Consider the following 21,881-nt stretch of genomic DNA (forward strand, 5'->3'; position numbering starts at 1 on the left):
GTGGGAACACATTTTTTTTCAGGTTACAAATTTTGGATGCATTGCAATCTCAATGCACCTACAAAGACCCAGCCACCTGGAAGGAAATGTGATAGTCAGAAATATATATGGCCAGCATCCAGCTGACATGCCTGCTAGGGTTTCTGGATAGGTTTAGTTTTTTAAAAAATTAACAAACAAACACATACCAAACACAGGGTATTGCAAGCTGCTTTTGGAATCTTCATTTCAAAAGTAGCTTCCCATGTAGGAAAACATGAAGTCCCTCAAAACCTTTTGGATGCATGGAGTCAAACAGGTTCTGCCAGTGACCAGGTGCTTCACCTCTACACCTTTAAACTGACTAAACAAACTTTCAACAGTATCTGAAAATTTAAAAACAACCATCAAGTACAAAAATAAATACATCAAATGCCCAAATTAGGTGAACTAATTTAATGCCATTGGTAGAGGGCACTTAGTCTGTGACCCTCCAGAGGTTGTTGGACAGCAGCAGCCATCATCCCTGGCTGAATCAAGATGGAGTCTTCCACATCTGGAGGACAACAGATCGACCACCTATGGCAGCTCCCAGTGTTTTCTTCAAGGCTTCCCCATGAAAACTTCCCAGTGAATCCGTGCTTGTCAAGAAGCAGCCAAGTATCTCTCAAATATCATATTAAATTCAAAAATTGATCCTAAATTCTTCATGAGTTGGTTTTTCTTCCTTTCTGCATTTTCTATGTATGGGCATTCTCTCACGTTTTTATGCCAATAGGTCTGTTCATTTTTATTCCCTCTCTTGTGAGAGCAGAATCAGGGTTTTTTTATTCTTTACCTCATGGCAGGTCAAGATGTTCTTGAATTTGTAATCCCATCATCTTGATTTATAGAAGAGCCATATGACATACTTCTTAAAAGGTCTATTAAAATTTATTAGTGCTAATTTTTCATCTCCCTCAGACTGTACACTTGAACCCAGCATAATAAAGCAAAGCTGAATTTCAAAGCAAAGGCATCTCTTCTTTAAAAAAATAAATCAACGAATTAGGCCATTTATGTTTAAAACTATATAGCTGTATTTAGAGATTTCTATTGTAAAACATGCAACTTGTTGCAAACTCTGGGAAGGGTCCCAAGATTCAGAAGAGAAATTTTGATGAATCTATTAAAGTCTGTTCCAAAGGACATGCAATCATGCCATTTTTGTTTTGGCATTGAAGTCATCCCAAGCTTTGGGGTTGACTTTGTTGGCATATAGTGGCAGCATTTTCTCCAGTGCTTCTTACGCTAACTGCAACACCTGTTTGCTATCAGTATAACATTGCGTGCTGGGTTAACATTGGTGGGAATTGCATGACTGGGAAGTTCACCATAGCACTAATGGATATGGTGGGTCCACTGGTGCAGCTGGCATGCAGCATGATTGCCGGCCCCCCACTCCCTGTACACAAACTGGGGCTTAGGCCATGGAGCAACAGCCCCTTTACATAGCCCTTTCCTGTATTGAACTGCAAGCTTATTTTGACTCAGCCTGTGCTTAAATGAATTCTGTACAGTATCTAGTTTTTTTAAGATGCTCAACACATAATACATATTGCCATTGTGTTGGGAAATACCATGAAATGTGACTGTTGTGCTTAGCCACAGATGCACTTAGTTTAGGACTGCACTGGCAAACTTCTCTACGAGTTTCTCTAGTTCCACGGGTTAAGTCCGATTTTCAATGTCAACGGAGCTATTAGGATTCATCCATTGTATGAGGCGCTCCTCTTGATGTCGTTTTCACTTTAGAGCTTGGTAAATAAAGTGCCCGAGACTCTGACAATTTTATGCTTTTGCCGATCTTTAAATCAAAAACAGCTGAATCGATTTAAGTACTCTTTTGTAAGAGGGAAAAAATTGCATCCGGGCTGACAGGCTGTGTACCAAATTTCATCCCAAAGCGATTTCAAATGACTGAGTTATAAACCTCTATAATGAAAACAGTGACATAGCCTGAACTATTGCTGAACACAGGGTGCCTGGGTAACAATGGAGAAACATTGTGTTCCCATTGAAAGTGACGAGGAGCTGATCACCATTTCTTGCTTGGGAAACATTTCCCACCTTTCATATTACCATTTGTCTTTGGGAAAGAAAAGAGGCGACTCTTACTTTTCATTCGGGTATTTAATTAACTTTGGCTGGAATCATTTTTCTTTTAAAATCTTTTAACTCTCAGGGGCTTTCTTATCTTGCACATCCCACCAAAACCCTCACAGACTGCTTATCATTTCAGTTCTTGGCAGGGTCAGGATATGCTTCAAGGGGTTTGGCAGTAACATGGAGTCTTGGGTCCCATCCATGCTGAGCTTGGTCTTGACTTTGCCACATGCTGTCTCAAATTTGCCTGTACTTGAAAAGTTACAGATTTTCACTGAGAGTCTGCATTCATATCTGAGCTGAGTGACAGGCCATAGTCCCTCTCTCCAAGCACTTGGTTTTGTGTGACTCCTAGAGAAGTTTTTCTATTTCTGCACCAAAACTGATTTCAGCGCCTTGGTATCAGAGAGTTGCCAAAGGCAACTTCACCTCTGTATCAAGTCTAGGCCTTAGGGCCACATCAAACCGGTCCAGTTTGCTTCACACTTTCTCATAGGAAAATGTATGAAAGCTGCATGTCCACCTCATTCACTGCTTGTGAATATATGTCTTACGTTCTGCCTAACCGTGCTGGGAGGCAACAGCCAGTCTTCCCATCAGATCCTCACTTGGGCATGAAAGCCGTATATGGCTTGCACACTTTTGCCTACATGGTAGTCAGATGTGTTGCATATTTTGAAGCAATTCATTAAAATACTTGCAAGTTTCTGGGCCATCAAACCTCTGATCAAAAAGACTCTGATTATGCCAAGTAAAATAATAATAATAATAATAATAATAATAATAATAATAATAATAATACTTTGGATCATAATACTGTAGAACTTGTTTCTGATGAAGATAGGAGAGCGCAAACTATCACTTTTTTGGAGTTCATATATGAAATGAACAGGAAAATCATCCGCATGTTTTCTCATAAATAAGCCGCAGTGGGTTCAATGGCGCTTATGCCCAATTAATCCTGCATGGGATTGTAGTCTAAACAGGTCAACTGCAACCTTGTCATAGAGTTTATCTTAAAACTTCTTTATTCATTTACAGGAAAAGTTTTGTGCAGCTCGAAAACTCGTATGCTCACCAAGAGAAATGGTTCCAATAAAAAAGTGATATTGACTTCCTTGCATTGCCCTTTCCATTCTCGTTGGCCATCATGGATATTGCCTCCCTACCAAAGTTGTCTTGACTTTAAACTTTATTCCTTTCCCATCCCATCCTCGTCAAAGAATTGATGATCAAGACAGATTGGAAATGCCGTTCATAAGCCAAGCAGACTGGGGAGAATATATAAGGGTGTTCTCTTGGACATTTACTGCGCCCTTGCAAAACTGTCATGAAAATTTACCAATGCAGACACAAGTGGGCAAGCTGAATTTTTCAAGGTCGATTTACCGTATTGTGAGCACCAATTACTTCAGATTCAAGTGAGGTTTCACACATCTGGTGTAAAAGGAATGTCTTTATAAGTTTTCTTGGGGAGAAAATGCTTTTGGCTTACATGAAACTTCTCATTGATTTTTATAAAGATCTTGATGTAAGGCTGCGGTTATTGAGGCTAAGAAAGCAATGCTCATACCTTATATTTGATCTCTCTGTGCTTGAGAAATGTATTAGATATTGTGGGTCTTGCCATAAGCTAAACATTTATTTTCAGGAATGTCCATTTGGCATGAGATTGTGTTAGGAGAATTTTGAGATCACAAACCTCGAATATGAATACATGCCGAAATGGATGATAGGATTAGGCCTTGCACCTTATACTTCAATACCTCCTTTTTGTTACTTTCTAAATAAGATTTTGTCAGCCTTAGCGGAGAGGTATTTGAAATGCACACAATATTTTTGCCAGATTGGTGTATTGAATCAATTATGCTTGTAGGCAAGGGTTTAATTGCTTATTACATTTCTATCCCATCCAACGTAAGGGCTGTGGGATGAAAGGACCAGGGCTTTATTAGCCTTTAATTAAGGCAATATAGCTCACAGCTGAACTTTGGGGGGGGGGTTTGTAGGTGAAGTCTGTGGCTAGTGGGTGGGGTACACAAGCAAAGTGTTCCTTCTCCCAATCTCTGGCATCTCCCTGTAGGAATGGGAAGGATCACCCCTTTTGCTTTTGAAACCCTGAGCTGCTCCTAATTAACATAGAAAATACTGAGCTAGATGGACCGTTTTTCTGACTCATACTGAGGCAGCATCCCATCTATCTTCCTGCTCATGGAATTCCCATGCAACATGGAGTTACGCCTTGGGTTTCTGGGAGAATGAAATATACAGATGGCATGGGGTGAGATGGTTTCTTCCTATGCTCACTTCTGCTGCAGTCCACAAACACCAATGAACCATCCTCCAGATATCTGAGCATCTCCTGGTACAGCCTAGCTATAGAGCACTTTGCAGTAGAGCTGGAGAGCCCTTTGCTTCTGTGGGAAGAAAGGAGCTGAGATGCTACCCCTTAAAAAAAAGATGAGGCTTCTCAGGGACCTGGTGGGAAACACCCAGGAGCCCATCCTAAGCCTCTACTAACTCTCCATGTCTATTGGGCAGTGAGTTCCTCCACAACTGGGAAACCGATTTAGCTCTGTTCTGGATTCTTGCTTGCTATTTCTACTGAGAGAAGGCAAAGTGCTCGGTTGTGTTTTCTCCCCCCCCCCCCCCCCCCCCGCCCCTTGTCTCCATTATAAAACAATGTTCAGCAATTTCCAGGCAAGAGAGAGATATAATTATTGTCTCTGGACTGCAGCCATTCTATCTATGGCCTCCCAGGCCCCCAAGCAGGTAGCAGGCCACCTGTCATCCAGCTGGCTTTTCAAGGAGGAATCTTCTCATATGCCAGGCGTAACCTGAGTCAGCCGTCCCCTCTGAGACCTTACCAATCATCTTCTTTAATGATTGAAAGCTGTGCTCTGGCTTGAAGACTCACTCGGGACATCCTTTCTTGGTGCTTGCCCATTTGTTGCTCCATGAGTGTAAATTGTTTAAAGAGTAACGTTCAGAAAGCTGCTCACCTCCCCATTTCCTACTGTAAGCTCCTCACTGCATGGGGCCTTCTCTTTTATTTTCCTGCTTTTTGATTTCTTTTATATTACTTTGAAAAATACAATGGACACCGATAGTCTATACCACGGACTGGCTGGATGCAGAGGATTGGTGGGAGGCGGCAGTGGGGAAACCCCCAAGGGAGCCCCCTGGGAAGTCGGCTCAGAGCCAGGGGATTGGTGGTGGGATGACAGAGAGTGGTCAGAGGGAGAAGGGGGGGGGGAGCAGATTGGGAGGAGGAAGGGTCATATGCAGAGAAGGTAACAGGGTTTAGTGAGCAGGAAGAGTCAGGGCAGAGGACAGTTCAGACTCTGAGGCAGAAGAGGGGTCTGGATAGGTGTGGGGCCAGAACACTGAAGCCCAGGAGTCTCCCCCTCCTGCTGCAGAAGCCAGGCTTCTCCCCATCCCCTTTGTCTCCCAGGGCACACAGGGAAATGAAGTGGGCTGAAATCAGTTGTCCGCAGGCATAGTTTGAGACTGCTTGGGAAAGACCCAGGGAAGGAGTAGCATGAGTAGGTAATGAGAAGGCAAGGCATTCAGTCCCCACTCCTGCCTCCTCCAGGCAAGATCTGCAGAGAAGGGTTGCTGGGACTGTTGATTTGTAGCAGTTTCCAAGTGCACAGTGGAATGATGAGGAATACGTGCCAACATGCTCTATATTGCTTTATTTACATTTCAAAGCTGGTAGATTACAGAAAAACATCTTTACTCTGCCGGAGCAGAAAAAGGCATCCTCTCTCCTCTGAAGCACGGAGAGAATCACACTGTGTGAACAGTGAAATACAGGAAACCAGTGTACGTCACATCCAGCTTCCCTTTCCCGTGGGAAACACAACAGCAATGCTGTCTGTGGAATGTAAACATTGTCTTGTGACAAGCCTTTCGCTGCACAGTGAAGAGAGCAGAAACCAACATCCTCCCCCTTTCTGTGAACACCACTGGGCAGCGTGTTCGTACAATATCAGTACAAACCCAACTTCTGCACATAGGTACAGTGTTGATCCCTTGATACAATCTTGGACAATACATCAGCAGGAATTTCATCACCTGGCATATAGGACACCGTTACGAGTCCCTTCTGAATACTTTCCCTAGCATGTTGCAACTTCAATTGCAAGTGCTTCGTGCTTTGCTTACAACCTTCAGAATTCAGCAAAGCCAAACATGCTTTGTTGTCCTGGTAAACCTGGATTGGACATTTGACAGGAATTTTCATGTCTTTGCACAATTGTAACAACCATTCACAATCCTTAAGTGAATAAGACAGTGCATTCAGTTCAGCTTCACAAGTACTTAAGCTAACTGTTGTTTGCTTCTTGCATGACCAATCAAATAGAGCCTGATTGTACATATAGCAAACTCCAGACGTACTTTTCCTGTCTGTTGTGTCACTTCCAAAACTTGCATCTGCAAATATCTCAAGACCACCAGACTTCTGATTGTTAAATCTCAGTCTGTAATGCATAGTGCCTTTCAAATACCGCGCTATGCGTTTCAGAGCTTTCCAATCCTTAACAGTAGGATTGTTGACTTGTCTGCTTAGCAAATTACAGCTAACAGCAATGTCTGGTCTTGAACATCTGGCAATGAAGTTTAGCTTGCCTAGCACACTTCTGTACAGTGTAGTGTCAGAAAATGCTTCTTCAGTGTCATCTACCTGATAACCTGTTGTCATCGGTGTGTCTACAGGGTTAGCATCCATCAGGTTTAGTTTGCCTAACACATCAGCAATTTTCCGTGACTGGTGTACTAGAATGTTACCATCTTGATCTCTCTCTATTTCCAGAGATAGGTAGTTGTTTACCTCACCAAGATCTTTCATGTCAAAGTGTTCTTTCAGTTGAGCTAGGGCGTTATTGTACATTGTGACATCTTTCCAAAAGAATAATAAATCATCAACATAAAACAAACAATACAGTTTCTTTTGCCCCTCCTCTTTGACAAATACACATGGATCAGCTTTCCCTTGCTTAAAACCTAGAGAAAACAATACTTCAGTGAGTTTTGTGTGCCAACACCATGCACTTTGTTTGAGACCATAAAGGGACTTTTTCAGAGCACAAACAAATCCCTGTTTTACCTGTACGCCATCAGGTGGAAGCATATAAAGTGATTCATCTAGAGATCCGTACAGAACAGCTGTATTCACATCATGGTGACTAATGTGTAAATTCTCCTCTGCAGCTAGCTTGAGCATAAGCCTAATGCTCTCATACCTCACTGTGGGTGAGTAGGTCTCGTGATAGTCTTCACCTGGTACTTGTGCAAAACCTCTGGCTACCAATCTGGCTTTGTGTCTGACTATCTTGCCATTTTGATCAGTCTTCGCTTTGAAGACCCATTTGCTTCCAAGCAGTTTCATTCCTGGAACTACTGGAACAAGTTCCCATGTTTTGTTCCTTTCCAAGGAATCAAGCTCAGCTTTCATGGCATTTAACCATGGTTCAGCTTCCTTTGAATCCAAATCCTGGATTTCTTGGAAATTTGAAGGTTCAAATACCTTCTTGGAGTTTTTAACAGCTGTTACTGCTATCTTAGCAAACTCATCAGCAAATCTCTTTGGAGGTCTGCCTTTTGTGGCTCTTTGTGACCTGCGAATTAGCCTTAAGTCTTCAACACTCTCCTCTTCCTTCTTAGGAGAAAAACGACCTATTGTGAACAATGGTTCCTCCAATTCCTGATCAGAACTTTCAGAGGGTCGCATAGAGGCTTTCGCACTCTTGAAATCCTCTGAATCACCTGATTCAGTTTCAGACTCAGAATCAGTACTTTCATCAGTGGGTGTGGGTTGCTGTGGTTGCATTTGACTATTCTCAGTCTCATCACTGTCATCAGGGTAACATTGGAAAATTCCCACATTCTCCCCCCACTTGGCATTGTACTCAACACTTCTTGTGAGCTTAATAGTCTTAGAGTCAGTCATCCTTATTCTGTAAGAACCTTTTTCATAACCTAGAAAGATACCATGCAAACCACGCTTGTCTAACTTGGAGTTTTGTGGTGAGTGAACCCACATGTCAGAACCAAAAATTCTCATGTGTTTGATGTATGGCTTCTTGCCAAACATCTTCTCATAGGGGGTACAACCAATCGCTGAAGATAACCTGCGATTATAACTGTAAGTGAAACATGAGAGAGCTTCGGCCCAATAACTCTCTGGAAGATTTGCATCATGCAGCAAGGTTTTTAACCCTTGAAGCAACGTCTGATTTGCTCGTTCCGCAAGCCCATTCTGCCATGGCGAGCGAGGACTAGACAAATCGTGTTGAATTCCTTTCTCAGTCAGAAAAGCTTCAAACTGCTGAGAAGTGAATTCTCCCCCGCGATCAGTGAAAAGAGTCTTTACCTTCTTACCATGCACATTTTCCAACCAAGCACAGAATTCCTTGAACCTAGGAAAAGCCTCTGATTTCTGCTTGAGATTGTACACATGAATATACCTGGAAAATGCATCAATGAGAACCATGAAGTACCTATTTCCTCCCAAAGAGGGCGCTAGTGGTCCAACCAAATCAGCATGAATAATTTGGTATGGTTCGGTAGCTTGCCTACTAGACACCTTACCTTTCGCAGCCATTTTCACCTTGTTTGCTGCGCATGCCTTGCACTTCATGTGGTACCTGCAGGGTTTAATAGTCATACCTTCAACCAAGGCAGGCATTTTAGATACTGCCTCAAAATTCAAATGACCAAATTTTCGATGAAAATCATGAATACATTCTGCATGCAAACTTTTGTTAGAACCTGCAATGCAACAAGTGTCATCCTGCACAACATCATCATAATACAAAACATATAAACGATCAACATATTCAGCATACAATACATAATCATTTTTCTTTGTGATGATGCACCTTTTGTTCTTAAAGGAAACGTCAATGTTCCGCTCATTCAGCTGTCCAACGCTGAGCAGATTATGTTTGGCATCTGGCACATAAAGTACATTCTGTATCGATAAGTCCAAACTGTGAAGAACAACAGTTCCGTAGCCTTTACTGGGAATTGTGTGGTCATCCGCTTGGTGAATCGCACCTTCCTGCGGTGTAAAAGACACGAACAGTCGCTTATCGTTGCACATGTGGTGGGTTGCCGCTGAATCAACAACGAAGAAAGATCTAGACGTCTTCTGGACCTCTGCAACTTTTGGAGTGAAGCGTGAGACCATTGCTTTGGGCTGCGTTGTCCTGGACACCGGACCTTTGCCTTTGCTCTGGCCTTTTCCACGCGATGAGCTTTCGCTGCGCTGCTCTGTCTTGGCCCTGGGATATTTGCATTCCCTCTTCATATGGCCTAGACGTCCACACGAGTAGCATTTCACTGCCTTCAAAGCTTTGGCGCCATCTGGTGGTTCCACTGCACTCTGGGATGACGTCTGTGAAGACTCCCCCTTTCCCATGCAGCCAGCACCCCGGCGATCTGCTTCATTCTGAATCACGGCAGTGACATAATCCACTGTCAGCTGTGCGGTAGGCTGTACAGCAATCTGAGTCGCAACAGACTCCCAACCTGAACCCAAAGATTGTAGTATCATGAAGGAATACACAGCCTCTGGAAAGTTGAGTCCTCTCTGTTGCAGCTCATGTCTCAGATTCTGCATCTCCATCAGATGTGTACGCACATCTCCACCTTCAGCAAGAGCCATATTATGCAGCTTGTTAAAATAAAACATAGTAGTTCCAGCTTCTGTCCTCAAGTGAGCCTCTCTCAAAGCGTGCCAAATTTCTCTGGCTGAGGTCTTATCACGCAATAGACAGAGCTCTTCTGGGGATACTATCAATGTAAGAGTTCCCCTTGCTTTGGAATCTTTAGCTTTCCATGCATCTGTAATTGGAGCTGGGGGGGTGTCTGTAATAACTTCAAACAGACCCTCTTTCCACAGAATAGCCTCTGCATAGAGAACCCAGTCCACATAATTTTTCTTATTGAGCTTGGGAATCCCACAAGCATCCTGAAGGGCCATCATGACTCTGGCATTAGCCTTCTGCGTCATCTCTGCTGCTTTAAACAAGCTGCTTTATACAAGCTGCGTCTCTGCTGCTTCAAGCCTCATTCCAAAGGCAAGTTCAAAAGTGCTTTCTCTCTGCTGCCCTAAATCATGCTGCGTCACTGTTACTTTCGATTTCCCCAGCATAGGAGCTGTTCCTTTGATCCGTTGCCTGTGTCCGGCAAACGGCTTTAAAAGCTCAAAGTCCAGCCATAAAGCCATTAATTAGATGCTGGCAGGCTGCCCGGAGCAGTAGCACATACCTCATCAATCATCTTGACGCGCAGATACCGTCCGATCCGTCCCTTTGCATTCCGATCCTTTTGCTGGCATCAGATGACTGCGTCTTTCTTCTGGGCCCATAACCAAAATGTTGATTTGTAGCAGTTTCCAAGTGCACAGCGGAATGATGAGGAATACGTGCCAACATGCTCTATATTGCTTTATTTACATTTCAAAGCTGGTAGATTACAGAAAAACATCTTTACTCTGCCGGAGCAGAAAAAGGCATCCTCTCTCCTCTGAAGCACGGAGAGAATCACACTGTGTGAACAGTGAAATACAGGAAACCAGTGTACGTCACATCCAGCTTCCCTTTCCCGTGGGAAACACAACAGCAATGCTGTCTGTGGAATGTAAACATTGTCTTGTGACAAGCCTTTCGCTGCACAGTGAAGAGAGCAGAAACCAACAGGGACCACTAGACCAGAGTGCTTCTGTTTCACTTTGAAGAAAGAGTTAACTTTACTAAGCTCTGGAGATCTGTTTTTTTGGAGTTTTTTGCTGCCCTACACCTGACCTGAGCCCTGACAGTCTATTGCGTTTATCTTTGCATTATTCCATTTCTAGCCCACCTTTCTGTCATTTTATTTTTCTTCACTTATTTATTGAATTTATATACTGCCCTATACCCAGAGGTCTCGGGGCAGTTCGCAGAACAAAATCAAAACATTAAACCACAATATAGCAATACCCACTCACCACCCACCACCCACAAAAAAAAAACACGTTTCAAAAGGACATAAAATGTCAATCAAAACAACCAAAGGCCTGATTAAAAATGGAACGTTTTTTGCCTGGCACCTAAAGGTGTATAACGAAGGCCCCAGGCGTACTTCCCTGGGGACAGCATTCCACAGGCGGGGAGGCACTGCACAGAAGGCCCCATTCTCGTGTTGCCACCCTCCAGACCTCTTGAGGAGGAGGCACACATAGAAGGACATGAAGGACATTGGGGCTTCCCCACAGCCACTAAGGGCCACTGTGGGGTTGCACTCCTTTTCTGTGACGTATTCCTGCTCCTGATCTCTGGCGTCCCCAGGTAGAACCAGAACAGAAAGCCACCTGTCCCCTTTGCTGAGATAGATGGATCAATGGTCTGACTCAGTACAAGGTAGCTTCCCATCTTTCTTTCTCATCGTGGATTTCCCAGGTACCTCGTTGATTTTTGTGGATTGCAGTAGGAAGAGCACAGCAGGGAGATGGGCAGCCTTTCATTTTGTCCCCTCCCTGGCAGAAAGAACTGCTCTAGCAGCAAGTTGCCCTGGGACTGCAGAGCTGTAGACTCTTAAGGCCTGCAAATGTCTGTTGTTTCTTCATTCTGTATTATTGCATTCTATATCATTGCCATCTGTTGCAAGCTACCTCAAGGATCATCTGAATGAAAGGTGGGTTTCAATTTAATTAGTTAAGGTGGAGCTTCAGCTAAAGATTTCAATTTAATTAGTTAAGGTGGAGCTTCAGCTAAAGATTGAAATAATTGTCATGATGACGAGAAAGATGGGCAAAGGGAGCCAAAGAGACCTAGACCCAAAACAGCTCTGAGTGGCACTCCTCTTACGAAACCGAATGTGCTCACCACTCTAATTGCCAATGCCTGTCAAATAGGGCTTTCATCAGGGGGATGCCCTACCTGCATCTGTAGAAAATGGCTTTCAATTTAGCAGTGGAAATTCAAGCTGCATGTCACTTTCCGGACCCATTTTCTTAACTGTGGGAGGATCGCTGTGGGGTTTGTTTTTTTGCGAATGTGTTGTTGCTGCAATAAGTTGGCGGCAACTGTTTATTGCTGTAAATTTTTTAGCCTGCTGTATCCTTCCCGCTGTTTTAAGATCTCGGCCATTGCTGCCTTCTTTCCCATCTCTTCCTCTTTAAGAGTGCCCAGCCCTCTCCCCTAAAGGTGCCATGGGGGAAGAAATGCTTCAAATCCCTATTAGCGCTCTGACCCTGCTGGCGCAGTTCTTGCAGATGGGCTTTGCTGAGCTGGCTGTTGGCCACTTACAGTGGCTAATTAATACAAAGCGCCGCATAGTCTCCAAGCTGCTTAGCCAGCAGGGATATCTAAAGCTCCTTTGTTCTTCGGCTTTTGTTCCATTTCAGATCTTTGCACAGAAGCATGATCCTCCAATATCCCTGAGCTCTGGAAATGGATGCAAAAAAAAATTTCACTCTGCAAAGTGCAGGAGGTAGTGTCCAATGTAGCTTCCAGACACTGAAGCAAACTCCCGAGTGTTTGAGTTATTTTTTATTTTTAAAGATTCTAGCCCTCTCAGCTAGAAGCATGTGGGCATTTTTATTTTTTATTTGTTCAACAGGCAAGGATAGGCACCCTGGATCTACCTACTTTTCTGACCTACCTCTGTTTTTCTGCGAGTCCTCTTCTATATTTCCAGTGCTAGAAATGTGGTTTACTGTATACCCAGTGTATTCTAGAAAAATCCTTCTTCCAGGGCACTCAAAACATATGAACAGTACAAACAAGATAACAAAAAGAGAAGAAAAGAAATTATGCTACCATGAACAAATAAAATGCATGTTTTTGCAAAGTTTACTATGGAAATTTATATGAAATTTGACAGTTGCAAAATCAGGGGTGGGAACACAGTTGCACTTATAGCCCAGGGATGGTTTCATAAAATAATGTAATGTGTGAAGAAAATAAGCTAAATGCTAAGAACCCAAAGTCCCTCGTGGACTGGATAATCTTGACATTTAATATGGCTTTGCATGTAGTCATAAAACATTACTGACTCCTTGAGTTTTTGTGAGTTACTCCCTGGTGAGAGGCGCCTTGAAACAACAGCCCATGCTGGAAGTCAGAATGTTCCATGTTATCCCATATCTCATAACAAGAAATCAACCTCTGGGTTGGATCTCCACCATCATCATTGATCTTGTGTGGATTATGGATCTTTTTCTGTCTGCAAAAACCGATGCTTGGTTTCCTGCTCGAACTACCACTTACTGGGCTTGTGGTACCATCAAGCATTGTTACTGATGGCTCCCCTGGGTTGTGTGAAAGCCAGCAGTTCACAAGGGGAGTGTAACCATGAGTTTTGTGTCCTTTTAAAGGAATACTGCAAGGGGCGGTGGGATAACTACTTTGCCTGCAAAGGACTGCTTGCTCCTGTGCAAGATGGCCTCTTGGCGGATACCATCTGGAGAGGCCCTTCTCTCAGAAGCCATGAATCCTCAGTTGGGGTGCCTTGGCTTTGCAGTGCCTTATCCACCTGGCACCCATTTTTAGGAGTTTTGTTTGCCTGAGACTTCAGGGTCACTTAATTTGTGCTGGGTTTCTCCTCCCTCAGCTGTTCAGTTTGGTGCCCTCTTCCCATTTTTTAGCCAACAAACGTTTTTTGGTTTTGCAATTTGTTTGTACTTGCAACATGCCTTGAAAATGATGGTCGAAAAGTCTTGATCAGGGAAATGGGAATGGCAGGTCTTTGTTCCCCACTACAGTGGGCACAGAGGTCAAGGATTCTAATATCAGTGTGGGGTAATAGTTAGAGCATTGGATTAGGACCTGCAAGGTATCAGGATTCACTTGGCCATAAAGCTTACTGGGTGAGCCAGTCACTCACTTTCAGCCTGACCTACTTACCTAACCTAGTGCTCTCAGTGTTCATGGCACTAAATAGAGGTCCTACCCCCAAAGATCATACAAATTATAATTCAACTCAGGGGAAATAACAGAGGAAGGGGAGGTGAAGGGGTAGACAGGGAACTAATGTGTGATTCTCTCCATTGAAAAGAAAAAGGGCATGTCTGACTATATTCCAAGGAACATTTCGCAAGTGCAATGTTGTCTAAATGACAAAGGAAAAAATAACTTCCCATCCTCTCCACAGGTTGGTGTTATAGGAGAGGAAGAGGAATGGATAACTTTGTGCGAAGTGGAGAAAGAATCAGATGCTCAGATGCTGGAGATCCCAAACCTCACGCCTTATACTCATTACAGGTGAGAACAGCAAGTAATTAATTGCTGCGCCAACATGCTACCAAGTGTCAGCGAGGGGCAGCTTCCCAGCCTGCAAGCAGCTGGTGGGAGGAATGATGGAGGAAAATTTACACCTTGAAAGCGTTTGCACTTCAACAACCCCACTTGATGCATTTTAATTGTCACCTTCACGTAGCAAAATAATTAATCAATCTGGCAATGGGAGCAAGGTATGTAAAGTGCACTGCTAAATAGTGCCGTTGAATAACTGAACACATACCTGATGCAGATTTTGTCTAGACTAAAAGTTGCACCAGTTCAATTAAAATTGATCTTGTTTCGTTTGTGGGGAAGCTGAACTGAAATTGGCTGAATGCTCATTATATCACTTTGGCTTGATTCAGTGGCTGAAGTCAGTATAACTCACTTCTCTTTTCTTCTCACCCCAACCCCATCATTCTACTTAAATGAATTCAGGGGTGTTGCAGAACCAAAGAAGACTCCCATCAATGTCAAGTGCCGTCAATAAGAGGGACATCCCACTCCTAATTTAATTTAACAATTCTGCCTGCCCTTCTTTGACTATATTTGAAAATTCCACCTCCTTAGCCTGTGAAGCTGCCCCAGAAATGCAGATTTAAGGAGCAATAACTTTTCTGAAGCTAAGCAGGTCTGGGTCTGGTTGGTGCCTGAGAGGCATTATTCCCAGACTTTGGTAAAAAAAAAAAAAACAAGCAAAAGCTTTGGTGCAAAACTGGGGTGGAAACACTTTTAAACTGCTGCTTTGTTTATTGTTGCTGCTTTTTAATCTCTTGTTTACTACCGTATTTTTCGCCCTATAGGACGCACTTTTTCCCCTCCAAAAATGAATGCAGGCTTCAGGCAGCTCTGCGCAACCCTTGGGAAACCGGCGCGACTTCGCGCCAGTCTCCCGAGGGTTGCTCAGAGCTGCCTGCAGTCCCAGGCTTCGCACAGCTCTGTGCAACCCTAGGGAGCCTGGTGTGAAGTCGCGCCGGTATCTGAAGGGTTGCGCAGAGCTGCCTGCATTCCAAAGCCTGGGGCGTGCTGACGAGCGCGCCTGGGCTTTGCGCAGCTCTCCACAAGCCTGGGGAGACTGGGGTGACTTCCTAGGCCTAGGCGGATAGCAGGCTGTTCTCGGGGCTGGGGTCGGGGGGAGCTCGGGCTTCCCCTGCACCAGCCTCGTGCCTGGGGGGGAAAATTTCTTTATTCCCCCCCCAAAAAAAAACCCTAGGTGCGTCCTATGGGGCGGTGCATCCTATGGGGCGAAAAATACGGTATATTTGTTTTTGCCTTAATTTTTGTCCTGGAAATGTCTTTACATCAAAAGGCAGGCTGCACTTTCACCAGGTACACAGATAAATGCAAATCAAACACTCCAGCGCATTTACTTTTAAATAACCTCACCATTTCAATATAAAATTATATTATTACGTATTTCAATATAAAATGGCATTTGGAAAAAAATTACATAGAAGGTTAGCTGCATATTAGCGTGGCACCACAAAAGCAGGCAACCAGTGGCACTTTCATCAGCCTCACTTCCCTTCTCACCTCCTGCCTCTCAGCCACCATTGTTTATTTCACAATAAATGTGTTAGGACTTAAAGTGCCATGGGCTTTTTTTGTTGTTTCTGATCTAAGAGAGTCTCTGGAAAGTATTTGCAAATGCAATAAGGTTGCTGATAGCATTTCCCTTGTTCGTACTTATTCCTCAGCATCAACTTAATGTGTCCCTCTTGACAAGGCATTTCGGTCTAAATAAGTTATATCAAATGGCGAGGAACAAGGGCAAAGGTCTGTAAGGTTGCTATTTTAGCAAGTACTCTTCACAATAGAACATTGTTGCCTAAAAGCATTCTGAGATCCTTGAGTGGAGGAGTTTTTAGCAGCAGTTGCTCCGTGAGTCACGTTCCCACCATTCAGAAAATAGGCCTGGTGTATGTTTGACCAGATTCAGTTATTTATATAAGTCATCTGCTGCATTCATATATGTTTCTGATAAAGATAAGTGTTGGGACAGAAGTGGTGAGAGAGTTCTCCGTAGAGGAAAATGGAGCACTTCTTTGTAAGGAACAAGCGAGCACCAGAAAATAGAAACAGCCTTTCTTTCTGGCTTATTTCATTCCAGCTCGACACCTTTGCTACTTTTACAGTAATGCATATGCATTTCCTTGGCTCTGTAGCCCCAGCCTTTGAGTTGAAGTTGGGTGAAATTTTTCATAGATTGCGTTAACAGCACTTTTGGATGTTTATGAGACCAACTGAATAATGTCACCTGGGAACAGGCATGAAGGAATATGCTGGGGAATAGCTCTGACTGACCTACTTGCTTATCATACTTAAAAGCTGTTCCTGCTTCATTTCCCTGTATCAGATTGCCACACAGGAGCAGGACAGGAGGGTGGGCAGGCAGGGGGACAGCTGCTGGCAATGCTACCTGGGTGCATTGCTTGATGAGAAGTCCATTATACGACACTAGCTAACCCAATGTAAGAGTCTGCTCTGATCCATCCATTACGCTTTTGCAAATTGATCTCCAAACTGAATTTCTTCCCTCACATTCGCCATCCTTTTGAGCCCTCTGAAGCTATTGTGTGACTGTCCATAAGATGATGAAATGAGTTGCGTCTCCCAAATGCCACTTGGGCTTATCAGCTCCATCATCTTGCCAGGTCTTGGCACAGCATTCCTACATGATGAAAAGGTGGGAGGGAATAGAAAGCACTAATTATTGGACTTAGACTGCATCTTTGTCAAATGTGCTTCTTTTGTACTGTGCCCTGTCAGAGTTTGGGAAATTAATGGTGTTGTTTTGCTTAATGCATTTTCCTTTAATGCACTTCCTTAACGAGATCTGAGCAGATAGACTAATGGCATTACACAAGCTCGCACAACCTTTCTTCAATCCCAGTCTTTTAATGCCAGAAAGCCAGCAGTCAGCAGGGACAAGTTGAGCAGCTAACGTGTTAGCACAAGGAAGCCTGAATGGACATTATCTCCTGTCTCTTTTGTTATGATGGCCGTATGCACCTCTAATGCCTTTTCTAAAACTGGTGCCATCACAAGGAGGAGTGATTGCTGTCATAATTTGGAACAAATGGGATTGGTTTTGATCCAAGTGTTCATATTTGGAAATCTTGCATCAAAGGCAAGCTATTTGTTCCACATCAGTGGTGTTTGGGCAGGGATCATTAGGGAAGTCTTTGGCAATGGACTCATTCCAGAGAAAGTTGCTCAAACCTAAATGGATTTAAGGATACGGTTGCTTCTTTCTGGATTCAACTTGATGTGATAGCCACATTTGCAAAGAGAAGGGAAGCAACCTCTAATTGGTTTAATCAGTGGGTTAACCAACTAAAGCTTTAGGTAATGATGGCCGGTTCTAATTGGGGAGAACAAATTTTAATCAGGGAGGCTGAGAGTCAAGCTCACCCTTGTTCATTTTTAGATGCTGTTTGGTCTTCGTGTGAAACTGTAATAAAGAATGAAATAATGAAGAATGAAACAGGGAAATATTCAGGTGCTGAGGGGAAACAAACCATGACCTCTGGCTCAGCATGTCATCCCAACTAGGAATCCTGGTTAGTTTTGCTCCAACAAACCATAAGCCAAGAACAAACCTTGGCCGCAGTTGGTGGCATGTTGGGAGTGAAATTTTAGAAACTAAAATTTCTGTAATTACTTGAAAGCCCAAACAAGAAATCTGCCATTTTCTTATATTGCACTTTCCAGTATATGTTTTTTGACCTGCTCAGTGGGCTGTCATTATCATTCTTTCAGTCTGAGTTATCTGATCAAAAAGAATCTATTTGCCCCTTGAAAATCTCACAGTTGTAGCAGAGCAAGGAACATATGTCACCTGCCATTTATCTTTGACCAATGCTGCTGTTAGTCACTTTAAAAAAATCAGTTTGATGAAGAAGGATTTCCAGAGGTTCTGTTTTCAACCCTACGTGGCTCTTCTACATCTTCCTTTCTGTTTGTTCCTCTCCGTGTCCTTCAGGTTCAGGATGAGGCAGGTGAATGTGGTCGGGCAAAGTCCGCTCAGCCAGCCGTCACGCGTCATCCAAACTCTCCAGGCACCGCCAGACGTTGCGCCAGGGAGTGTGACTGTGCGCACAGCCAGTGAGACCAGCTTGTGGGTCCGCTGGGTGGTAAGTTGATCGTAACAAGACAGCGCAGGAGGAGGGACAACATTCAAACTTTTCCCTTAGGCAAGGAGTCCAAAACTCACAAATGACTTTTGCAGAGAAAGCCATTTATTTCCTTTTTCCCAAGCGCTGCGGTCATATCTGAAGCTCCACATTTCTGGCTATATGCCAGAATAGGATGTGCTCACTAATGGACCAAACAATAAAAGCATAGCAAGGAATTATAAATGTGATATAATTGGAATAGACCAGATGCTGCCTCTTGTTTGTTTATGTTGATGTGTTTCTGAAGAAATGCCATGAAATTTGGTTCATTGTGTAGCCACTTTCATCCTAAGTTACTGAAATTGCAAAGAGATTTTTTTTCCCCTACACAGAAGGAAACAGTGCCAATGTGGAGGTTATATCCATGTGATAGATTGCAGAGCTAAGTGATTAACTCTGGAATCGGGTGATAAATTGCAGGGCCATTGATAAATGAATTTATCATGTGGCTTTGACTGCTGTACCCACCCCTCAGCCTATCTGACTGAAATCCATTCAATTATTCCAGTTTCCTCTGCTATTCCACTCCAAACAGCCTTCCCAAGGATATTTCTTCCTGGTTATCTTCTCAGTACCCAGTGGATGCTCCCAGAGGTTCTTATGTAAGACGGGAACTGCTGCAGCTCGTCTGGCAATCAGGAAAACGTTCTATGCATACGTTTCCTGAATGCTCAGAACCCCTTTGAATTCTCCAAGTCATCAGGGCATTCCTATAACAACAGGGAATAAATGTCTGCTTGTATTTGGCATCTGGTCTTGGGAGCTTGCTGCTCAAGGGGGAGAACAAGCTGCAGATCCTGCCAGGTGCACCCAAGCTTTGGGTGTGTGTCGAAAGTAGCTCTTTGGATCCCAGTCAAAGAGGCGGGGAGTTATTGTAAGCAGAGAAGATGGATGAATGGGCAGGGAGCCAGCGAGGCAGGCAAAGATGAAAGGGGCGTATCATGTGACTTTGCAATTAACTGCATTAATATTGTTGCTGGCCATTTGTGCATCTCTGATAATGGTCCAGAAAGAACTATCAGCTCCGGAGATTTTTACACCCATGAATTAAAGCCTCATTTATGGGCCAATGAGACAAAAAAGGAAGAAGGAAGAAAGGAGAATATTCTGTGCTTCCTGAGTTGAGGAGCAAAGACAGATCTGCCTATTTGCAAAGCGCCTGCAAGTTGTGGCAATGTTGAGCTGATCCTGTGCAGGGTTGGGATTAGAGGAGTTTTCTGCTCCCCTTCCCATCCTTCCCCTTCCACTGAAGTAGATATGGACATGACTGATCCACTCCAGGGCTGGCCACTGCAGCCTTAACACCAAGGCCCTAAATGCATACAGTTGGAATCAGTTCTGGAAGTCCGTTCGACTTCCAAAACATTGGAAACCCCAAGCATGGCTTCTGATTGGCTGCAGGAAGCTGCAGGAGCCCCATCAGACATTCAGCCTCCAAAATAACATTTGAAAACCGGAACACTCACTTCCGGGTTTCGATCGTCTGGGAGCCAATTTGTTCGGGAGCCAAGTCATTCAAGATCCAAGGTACAACTGTACTGGTGCCAAGCTCAATGTTCACAGTCCACAAGTGAACAAAATATTACAGTGCGACATGTTCCTGTTCAGGTGCCAGCCAGCCAGCTAGGTGTTCCCTGGTCCAGAATATTCCATTTCATTCCACCTCTCCCTCATGTGCTCCTTTTGGGAGGGGGGGCGGTGTCCGCCTGTCAATGAACATTCAGCATTCTTTGGTCACTGAGCACTCTCACTCCTCATTAGGGTGTTCTTGGGTTTCCCCCCTAAATTCCTGCAACCCCCCCTAAAAAACCAAAACCTTCCAGATACCTCCCTCGGGAGCCATACTTGGAGAATAAAAGGGCTGTTAGTATATGGTGTTTCCTCCTGTTTGTGCCAATTGAAAGATCTGACCCAATGTGGGTAACAAATGTCACAGAAGACCACACCCTGCGCTTTTAAACCTCCATCTTGCCCATCACTAACATGCCACCCTTTTCCTCCATGTCCAGCCATTGCCTGACTCCCAGTACAATGGGAACCCAGAGTCAGTGGGTTACAGGATCAAATACTGGTGTGTGGATGTGCAGCCTCTTATACTGACAAAGGTAATCAATGATCGGTTGGAGAGGGAGCACACCATCGAGGATCTAGAGGAGTGGACAGAATACGAGCTGCAGATCCAAGCTTTCAACGCCATTGGGGCAGGACCCTGGAGCGAGGTGATGCGAGGTCGCACACGGGAGTCAGGTAGGTTGTGTGGGACGACTCTCGGTGATCGCTAAACTCCTAAAATGATATCTGCTTTTCCTTCTGATTTTACACTGGCCTGCTGCTGGCTTGTTTAATGTATTCATATCCTGCCTTTCTCCCAAGCTGGAATTCCTGGCTGCTCCCACTGTTTAAAGACATCGTTATGAAGTACAAAGTAATTAGATGACATGTAAACAATGGTTACAATACATTAAAGCACGCTTAGAACCAGCATTAGAGTACAGTTTGCCCTGACAGAGCCCAGTGGTCAGCACAGTCTGCACTTCAGTTTCTAAAGACCTGTCTGAAAATGAGGGTCTTAGCCTGCTGGCAGAGGGATGGAAAAAAGGGAGCCAGTCTATTCTTCCTTGGAAGGGAATCTCACCATCTGGGAGCAGCCACAGAAAATGCATTCTCTCTGTCTCTTGTGTGGCTACTAAGTGTGTTGATGGGACTCAGAGAAGATGCTTATCTGAGGATCTTAGCACCCAGGCAAGTTCATACAGGGAGACATGATCTTTCAGGTAGCCTGGGCCCAATGCAAGCTGACATTGGATTTGTTGTTGTTGTTTAGTCATTTAGTCGTGTTCGACTCTTCATGATCCCCTGGACCAGAGCACGCCAGGCACTCCTGTCTTCCACTGCCTCCCCAGTTTGGTCAAACTCATGCTGGTAGCTTCGAGAACATGTCCAACCATCTCGTCCTCTGTCATCCCCATCTCGTCCTCTGTCAGGGTCTTTTCCAGGGAGTCTTCTCTTCTCATGAGGTGGCCAAAGTATTGGAGCCTCAGCTTCACGATCTGTCCTTCCAGTGAGCACTCTGGGCTGATTTCCTTCAGAATGGAGAGGTTTGATCTCCTTGCAGTCCATGGGACTCTCAAGAGTCTCCTCCAGCACCATAATTCAAAAGCATCAATTCTTCGGCAATCAGCCTTTTTTATGGTCCAGCTCTAAATTCCATACATCACTACTGGGAAAACCATAGCTTTAACTATACGGACCTTTGTTGGCAAGGTGATGTCTCTGCTTTTTAAGATGCTGTCTAGGTTTGTCATTG

The 21,881-nt window shown here is 44.1% G+C and overlaps 1 protein-coding gene across 8 annotated transcripts in view; it reads left to right on the forward strand.

Annotated features, from left to right (window-relative positions):
* SDK1 (sidekick cell adhesion molecule 1) overlaps positions 1–21,881 on the forward strand; it is a 659,529-nt gene that overhangs the window by 522,746 nt on the left and 114,902 nt on the right. For all 8 annotated transcript variants that reach the window (XM_079953648.1, XM_079953647.1, XM_079953646.1 and 5 more), the window contains 3 exons: positions 14,269–14,378; positions 18,382–18,532; positions 20,584–20,821. In XM_079953648.1, the coding sequence (XP_079809774.1) occupies positions 14,269–14,378; positions 18,382–18,532; positions 20,584–20,821 (499 nt within the window). The remainder of the gene's footprint in view (positions 1–14,268; positions 14,379–18,381; positions 18,533–20,583; positions 20,822–21,881) is intronic.

The sequence above is a fragment of the Podarcis cretensis genome (genome assembly GCF_951804945.1).
Source record: "Podarcis cretensis genome assembly, chromosome: 14".
NCBI lineage: Eukaryota > Metazoa > Chordata > Lepidosauria > Squamata > Lacertidae > Podarcis > Podarcis cretensis.